General features: G+C 53.5%; 1 protein-coding gene across 1 annotated transcript in view; it reads left to right on the forward strand.

Moving 5' to 3' along the window:
- The window catches only part of Kiaa0930 (KIAA0930 ortholog), a 37,320-nt gene that overhangs the window by 21,918 nt on the left and 6,477 nt on the right, over positions 1-8,925 (forward strand). The window contains exons 2-5 of the mRNA XM_005354411.3: positions 2,621-2,772; positions 7,274-7,396; positions 7,487-7,564; positions 7,831-7,932. Of these exons, the coding sequence (XP_005354468.1) occupies positions 2,621-2,772; positions 7,274-7,396; positions 7,487-7,564; positions 7,831-7,932 (455 nt within the window). The remainder of the gene's footprint in view (positions 1-2,620; positions 2,773-7,273; positions 7,397-7,486; positions 7,565-7,830; positions 7,933-8,925) is intronic.

Here is an 8,925-nt window from a genome sequence, read left to right on the forward strand (position 1 = left end):
CACCCACATGGGCAGCTCACAACTGTCTGTAACTCCAATTCCAGGGGATCTGATATCCTCACACAGACATACATGCAGGCAATACACCAGTGCACATAAAATAAAAATAAACAAATTATTTTTAAACATACCACCCAGGATACTGGAGAGATGTTTCAGGAGTTAAGAACACAGACAGCTCTTGCAGAAGACCCGAGTTCAATTCCGAAAACTGAACATGGTGGCTCACAGCTGCCCATAGCTCTAGTCCCAGGGTATCTGATGTTCTCTCTGACTTCTCTAGATACCAGGCACACATGTGGTGCCCAGGCATACATACAGGTAAAACACATATACACATAGAATAAAATAAAATGTCCATGTAGGCCAGGCATGCTGGCTCACACCTCTAATCTGAGCACTGGAGAAGCTGAGATAGAAGTCCCATTAAACAGACAAGTAGGGCAGCGAGATGGCTTAGCCGAAGTCTGGTGGCCTGAGTATGACCCCAGATTCCACGTGGTGAAAGAAGAGAACAGACTCCCACAGTTGTCCTCCAGTTTCCACATACACCACGGCATGATGCACACATGCCCATATACATGAAACAGATAAATACACATTAAGAAAAAGACAATGGTGAGGAGTAGAAAAAGGACATTTATTCAGTATGACCACATGGTGAAGATTAGGAGAAAAAGAGGCCCAAGGACCCCTGAATCATGAGGGGTAGGTCTAAAGATTTATTATTTTCAATTATGTGTGTCTGTGCACATGCGTGCAGGCACCCACAGAGGCCAGAAGAGGGCGTTGGGTCCCCTGGAGCTGGAGTTACAGGCGATTGTTAGCCGACTCATGTGGGAACCAAATCTCAGTCCTCTGAAAGAGCCGTGGCTCCAGCTCCAGTGTTGAAGTATGTGGACTACGTGCGCCTGCCTGGCCCCACACCCTTTCCCTGAACAGGGCTCTCCCACCTTCTGCTCCTTGGGCCATGGAACTGCCCAGTTTCCGTGATTGGCTCCTCAGCAAATCCATGAGCATGGGTTTTCCGAGGCCCTAGTGTGGCCATGAGGCAGCTCTGGGCACATCCTTTAGCTTCCTCTGTTAGTTGGGGACATTGAATGACAGTGAGGGTTTACTGTTACAGGCCACACAGGTCTTTGCCTAACTCATTCATGGCCAAGGTCATTATCACTGTTTTGTTAATATTGTAAATTGCCTGGATGCCCTAGAAGCTACCACCAGGTGACCTTTTGTGGTCCTGGGGACGAACCCCATGCTCAGCAAGTGCTTGGTCACAGAGTTGCAGCCTGGTCCCACAGCTGACTTGTATTAGGGAACACAAGTGACCTTTCCTTTCGAGAAAGGGCAGTACTTTCCTCTGTGACTGACACCTGTGAGTTGCCTGGCTGGGACACAGGTTAGATTGAATCACAGGCCCCTGCTTGTCAGGCCACAGATGCTTCTGCCTCATCTCATGGTGTGTGCATAGTTGGACATTGCCTGGTGCAGAAAGGAGGCAGGAATTTCCAATGCCAATGGATGTGTCCCTCACCCCTGCCTGTGAGCCTGTGCCCTACCCCCTCACTTGAGGCTGGCAAGGTGTGCTGACCCTGACCCCTCCCACTGTGTGTTGAACCAGACAGGCGTGGAGGATCACACATTGCCGTCAGCGGGTAGGGGAGAAGTCCCGGTTCTGTGATGGCTGGCACCTTCTGCTTGCCATCAGTCCCTGGGCTGGCCACTGATTGCTCCGGAGGATGGTGGAGGGTGTCTTACTGCATAGGCCTTCCCAGAAGCAAGGCACTAGGGCTAGCTCTCCACGGTCGGTGGGGGGAGATGGAGAAAGAGAAAAACTCAGGAGTTTAATGTGTTGAGTAGCACAGGGTAATGATTTGTGTTGATCCACCTAGAGAGAGCGAGCCCACATTTGCTGACATGCTGTGTGCCCAGCACCGGCCGTTCATCCTCATGTAAGGAGCTTTGTGGCTCAGCAGCTTAGCCACCTGTCCTCTGTCACATAATAAAGTGGCAGAGCCGAAGAGGAAACCCAGATTTTCCTTAGCAATACGTGGAGGGCGAGTTTCTTCTGTCTTGTACAGGAAAGGACTTCACATTTCACTCATCATGCAGAAATACCTTTTGTAATAAAAATCTGAAGGAATCTAATGGGACTCAGTCTGGCGTCCTCTCAGGTCCTTCCTGCCTGCAGCTGAGCTGCACTGGCTGTCCCTTTAAGTCGGGTTCTCCTTGGGATTGCCACCGCAGCCAGAGGGGGAGGGCTAGGGATGCCTGCAGTGAAGATTTCCCCAGCAAAGCCTTTCTCCTTGCAGCATAGCCAGCCCGCCAGTGACGTCCTCACCGCTTCTAGATTTCCCTTTTCCTCTCCTCACAAGCCGCTGATTCATCGGCTAGGCAGTAGGGCCTGGCAGCCCTGGCTGTCAGGCTGCTGCTGGGTGGAGTCCTTGGCCTCCAGGGAGGCATCCCCAGCCTCTCTGATACCCGTGGGTCAGGGCGGCAGGCACCAAGGGAGAAGGGGCAGAGCATCCCAGCCCTGTCAGATGTCTGACCAGAAATGCAGGGGGGAGGACCAGGCTTGACAAGGAGGGCCCTTTCTCACTCCTCTGGCCTCCTCCTGTAGGGTGCTTCAAGGATGACCGGATCGTCTTCTGGACCTGGATGTTTTCTACCTACTTCATGGAGAAACTGGCCCCCAGGCAGGACGACATGCTTTTCTACGTGCGCAGGAAGCGAGCCTACCCAAGCAGTGAGAGCAGCGTCGACGGGAGGAAGGTGGGTGACACCCCCAACCTCCCCCCACCTGTGCCCTGAACATCCTGTAGGGTTTCCTTCCTCTCTGCAGCATTCATGTGCAGCTGAAGGGAAGATCACACTGAGTACCCAGCACATTGGAGGGACCCAGGAGACTTCTTCTGGGTTTGTTGAATTGTTTTTGCCATGACCCCAAAAGGCAGTAATTGTAGCTAAAAGAACACTGAGGTTTGGGGTCCAGCTGATGTGACTAGCCTCTTAGAGTGAGTGAGCAAATGGGGGTACAGGGCTTTGAGCCCCAAGTCCGGGACACTTCCTGGAGTGGACAGGACGGTAGCTGGATGGTAGTGATGGTGACGGCGGACGGTGGTGATGGTGACGGCAGACAGTAGTGATGGTAGGGATGGTGATGGTGGACAGTAGGGATGGTGATAACGGATGGCAGGCGGTAGGGATGGCGGATGGTAGATGGTAGGGATGGTGATGGTGGAGGTAGTTATGGTGATGGTGAATGGTAGTGATGGTGATAATGTGTCCTTCTCTGACTTGGTCCTTACTGTAAACTAGGGGGATCACTCAGGGCTGTCCTTGGTCATCTAAACTCCAAGCAACTGGGCAGATAGACAGATGAGGAAACAGGGCTTAGAGAGAAGCGACTCACCCAGGGCATTTCATCTTCTAAGTGTGGCAGTGTGGCTCGGAAGTGGTGGCGCATGCCTTTAATCCCAACTCCTGGGAGGCAGAGGCAGGCCTCTTTGTGAATTCAAGGCCAGCCTGTCTACAAAGCGAGTTCCAGGACAACTAGGACTGTTACACAGGGAAACCCTGTCAAAAAAAAAAAAAAAAGTATGTCAGTGTGGAGTTCTTGAGACAGATCTTGCATGCTTTCTTCTCTTTTCAGAATTCTTAGTGGCCTATAGAAGTTTAAGCAGCCCACATGTGAGGCATGGGGATAATCTGTTTGCCTTTAAGAATAAATAGTGGTCAGAGTTTGAGGCTGGTTTTTGTGACTAACAGCCAGTCTACTTCCCTGTGCCCAGCAGCTCAGGCTCTGTGGTTTCTCAGGCGTGACTCCCACCCTTGAGTGCCGGGAGCTCCTTCCTGTCACATGCTGCACATCGATAGCGTTTTTTTCTGTGAGTGGTCACCTGGGCACTTGCTGCAAAGGAGGCCTTTGGTGGCTCTCTTACCAGGCTGGCGTGGGAGGGGCCTGCAGGAGCCCATGAACCACTGACCAGGGGAGGGTAGATCTGGAGACGTGTATGATGCGTGGACTGGACTAGGGCCCAGGAGTGACAGTTGGGTGAGGCAGGAGAAGCTCTGTGCACAAGCTAAATCAGAGACCCGACTGGTGGGTCCATCTGGTATCTGTTGGTTGTGGCACCAGTGAAGCAGGAACTTCCTCAGTAGGGGGACCAGCCCTGGGCTCCTTGGTCCTACCCCTTACGCCCTTCCTGTCTGGTATGCCGATCGAGTCCAGCTTTCTCCCCTTGATCAGTATTACGGTTGTGGCCCGGACCCAGACATCTCTGGAACTTAGAACTTAGTCAAGGCTGAACCTCCCATTGGCTACATGTGAGGCTGGAATGTTTGGGGTGATGTGGCCACAGAGGTGCCCTTGGCAGGAAGGGACAGGTGCTACAGAGCCTCTGCATGCTGGTGACCCAGCACCGGTGCACCCTGATCATAGGCATTGCTTTCACCCATACCTTGGGATGAAGGTCCTTGGAGCAGCAGGACTGGGAACCCCATCTCTGGCTCCAGCCACTCCCTCCAGCCTGTCATCTCTGAGACAGGCACATGTGAGACATTGTCTTACGGATGGACCATGCATGGCGATTCTGGGAGAGGGGGTCAGGCCAGTGTGCACTGTTGAGCGGCCAGGTCGAGAGGAAAGCAGATGATTAGTTGATGGCATCTGGGTGGAAGAGAAGTAAGCAAGAAGAATCCTTGAGAGAAGCAGCCCTGGGCCCAGGATGGAGATGTCTACAGCAGGAGGGTCCCTGGGGTTGTTCTGATTCGCTCTTGAACATTTAATGGGTGTTGAGGTCAGTGGAGGCAGCCCGAATCTATCAGGCCTGCTGAAGAACAGTGAGCCCAAGGCTGGCTCTCGGCACCGAAAGCACAGCAGTGACCCCAGCTGCTCCTGCCTTTGGGAAGCCCTCAGCGGGCAGACAGACAGCATCGTGTAGTGGCAGTCACAAAAGAGGTGACATCTGTGTCCAGGATTGCAGGGCAGCTGCCGACTGGAGACACACCCCGGGGCTGGTATAGCGCCTGTGTGGTAGACTAGGGCTGTGTGCACATTTGGCCCAGTTTGTAACATAGTGCCAGGTGCGCACCTGACCTCAGAGCCATATGTGCAGGGGAAAAGGAAGTCACCAGATGTCACTAGAGTGACACCAAGAGTAACCGTAGTTTGCTGCTCAGATGGCTTCACATAGGTGTTGGAAAGTAGGGAACCCCCCCTCCCACACACATATATCCTCTTTGTGCTTGGTTGGCCTCCTGCACCTCTACATGGGTCCCAGGAAGGGCTGACTGGTGGTGTCTGGCACAGGGTTTGGAGGACCAAGTCTAGGGTCAGGCAAGACTCAAGTCCATCCAGTCTGGACATCTTTTCCAACCTGGCAGTCTGCAGTGTGACCTGTAAGGGGCAGGCTGTGGGTATACCCAGGAACCCCAACATACCAAGAAGCAGAAGCCAGGGCTGCCGAGATGTGGATGCTAGCACCTGCGCACTAGGAGTGTTCTGCGGCAAGCACCGCACTGCCTCCCACCCTTTCCCAGCCTGCTGGTGCCGGTTGTCATGGCAACCAGCTAGGCTCCCTGCCTAACTGAGGAGGGTGGGTGGTCAGAGCCAGAGCTGCAGTGTGGGTGGGCATAGGGCTGGAGTTCTCACACCCTGCTTCAGGATCACCCTGGGGGTTTGGGTCTGGTTTCCCCAGTGTGCCCTAGATTTTCTGCACAGCCTTGTTATGCCACCCCTGTTCTCAGCAGCCCATTTTGTCTTTGTGTCCTCATCTATGCTGGTGGCCTCCTGTTGACATCCTCGGCAATCCTGGGGTAGAGATTACCCCAAACCTACTTAGAAACCAGAACTCGGGAGCAGCGAGGGTGTTTCTCTGGCCCTACAGTGTTTAGTCTTATATTTACTCTTTTGGGTGTGTGTGTGTATGTGTGTGTGTGTGTGTGTGTGTGTGTTACTATGTAGCTTCGTCTGGCCTGGGATTCTGTATAGGCCAGGTCTCAAACTCAGAGATCTGCCTGCCTCTGCCTCCTGAGTCCTAGGATTAAAGGTGGATACCACCACATCCAGCTGGTAGCCTTTCTTGATTGTCATGTACATGCATGCAAGGGTGTCTGGGTTGATGACCTTGTATGTGTGTGAGTGCTAGGGTCACCAGCCTTCAAGATCCAGAGATCCAACATGACTAGTATGCTCCAGGGACCTTGACCTCCAGCCACTCCCTCCCTGGGCTCAGCTGGACTTTCGCCACTTGGGTGGTTTTCCCCACCCTGAGCTAATGTGTGGCGCTGCAGTGTATCCTCTGGCTGCTTCTCAATCCTTTACTCGGGAGCATGCCTGTTGACATAGGCGGCTGTAATTTTTCAGTTTGGTTGTTGGGTGCTGTTGCTGACTGTTCCCACCACCCGCCTGCTCCGCTGTGGGTGGGTGTCTGAGTGTTCCCTGCGTGTTCTAGTGACACATGAGCTACCCATTCCACTAGCCTGCTGACCTAGCACAGGAGTGCAGTTGTGCTGTGGGTGTTCCCCACCCTGTGCTGAGCCAGCGGTGCTGAGCACCTGCCTGTGTGGGTTCTCCTGCTGGACAGTAAACAAGATGGGTGCCAAGCATGGAACAGTCAAGCAGGCAGTGGAGTGAGACAAGGCAGACAGTGTGGTGGCTCCCAGCTTGGAGTCGGGGTGATGCCCACAGCCACACAGACTATGGGAGGCAAGAGCCCCACCCTTGTAGCACCCCTACAGGTAACCCCAGAGCTGCCCAGCAGAAGTGACTGTTGCCTCTTGGAGCTGACCCTATAGGAACCCACCTGGGCCTACTTAGGATCTGGGCTCAGGACCCCTAGGGACAGCTTGCTTTCAAACCTGCTTTTGATGTCTTCTGCCTCTTCTGCCTGGAGTAGGGGTAGACGGGGCTCTGCTCTCTCTTTGAGGAGTGTGTGGTATGTCATCTTTAGCCTGTTTGATCATCATCAGTTACAGTGGGATTAATGGTTCCTTTCTTGCAGATAAAAAGTTAATAATTTGTAAAACATGTAGACTAGCCTCTGCTGCCCACTGCGAGCCCAGTAGATGTCACTGTTACTGGGAACTTGGGAAATACGATGTCATAATTATCACAACTTTTTCTGTTGTACAGATTAGAGAACTGGGGCTGGAAAGGAAGAAGAGTGGGCACTAGGGATGGGGTCTTTGTGTGTTACCGTCTGCCTGGCACAGCAGTCAGGGAGTGGCGGCCCCAGTGGGCCCTAGGGTCTCACTCCATCCTGTGCTACAGGCCGAGGCCGAGCCTGAGGTGGAGGTGGAAGTGTACCGGAGGGACTCCAAGAAGCTTCCAGGCCTGGGAGACCCTGACATCGACTGGGAAGAGAGTGTCTGCCTGAACCTCATCCTGCAGAAGGTATGGGGTGGGTGGTGATGGCTTATCATGGGTCTGGGAGACAGCAAGCCCCTGCCCACCACAACACACATGTACTGCATTCTCTTCTAGCTGGACTATATGGTGACCTGCGCTGTGTGCACACGTGCTGATGGAGGTGACATCCACATTCACAGGAAGAAATCCCAGGTGAGCCCCACCTCCCACTGGCTAGCTGTCCATACTCTCTAACTACCCGTCGCCTCTTCTAGGAAAACATCCTCCCTTCATGTTCCCTTCCCCCAGGTAAGGGGTTGACTCTAGGAGTCTCATCGTATGTATGCACCCAGCCTTCCCCATGGCTCCTGAAGAGGACATTCCCGGCTCTGAGCAGTGTGGTCTCCCGGCCGTATCTGAGGTCACTTTTCTTCTGTTGAGGCCGGCTTCTCAGCCCTTTCCTCCTGCTTCCCTTTTAGCAAGTGTTTGCGTCCCCCAGCAAACACCCCATGGACAGCAAAGGAGAAGAGTCCAAGATGAGCTACCCCAACATCTTCTTCATGATTGACAGCTTCGAGGAGGTAAGTGCTCACCGCTGGCCACGTTCCCCTTCCTCTCCTCTTGGGGATCAGATGGGATGTCAGGCTGAGGACCTGCAAAGCCTCCCAGGAGATGCTGGTAGCAGGAGCAGGGGATGGTCAGGGTGACAGCCAGTGGGGCTCCCCTCTTCACAGTGATTGACGTAGAACTGCATTCTCCCTGCTATGGGCCTTGGTTTAGTCATCTGTAAAGCGGGTGTGACTCCGAGCACGAGTGCAGTCACAGTGAGTGCTGCCTGCCCAGGCCCAGGAGTCATCCTCTGGTGCTCTGTGAATGACTGCCTCTACCCTATCAGGGTGTCAGAGAGGACAGGCCTTCAGTTCTATGGCCAAGCTTTTGTTTCAAGATTGGTAAAATGTGCTCCAGACATGTTAGCTCACCAGTACTGGGAGGAGCGGAGGAGGGAGCTGCCATTCCACTTCCTGCTTGTTTGCCAAGGCTGATGGTGGAGAGTTTGTGTGTGTATGTGTGTGTGTGTGCGCGTGTGTGCGTGTGTACGTGCTTGCCCAGAATCAGCCACGATTTTCTTGGAAGGCCCATGAAGTTGGGCATGCCTTTCAAGGTCCCCTTGGGTTCTGATGGTGTCTGAAAATACCCAAAGCTCAGGAAGGAGATGGGACCTCCCTGGGCTCACACTGCACACGTGTTTACCCAGAGTCTCTTACCTGGAAGCTCACGTCTAACCGGCAGCTATTAGGAACAGCAGTTCAGGAATGTGGCAGGCTGTGGTCACACTGCCTGTGTTTGGGTGGTATTCTCCCAGAAAGGCAGTCACAATTAGTCATATTAGCTTGGACAGCCAAGCTCAGGAGAAGGTGGGCTGGACCAAGCTGTGACGAATGAGGTCCCCAAGTGTCCCTAGAGTCCTTGTAACTTTAACTCAGCATTAGGAAGTCAGATAAGGGTCTTGCTGGTGGCTCAGCTTGGGGTGGAGTGTGTTCCTACCTATGGTAGGATTGGAGGGGGGGATGGTG

Source organism: Microtus ochrogaster, chromosome 15 (genome assembly GCF_000317375.1).
Source record: "Microtus ochrogaster isolate Prairie Vole_2 chromosome 15, MicOch1.0, whole genome shotgun sequence".
In the NCBI taxonomy this organism is placed as follows: domain Eukaryota; kingdom Metazoa; phylum Chordata; class Mammalia; order Rodentia; family Cricetidae; genus Microtus; species Microtus ochrogaster.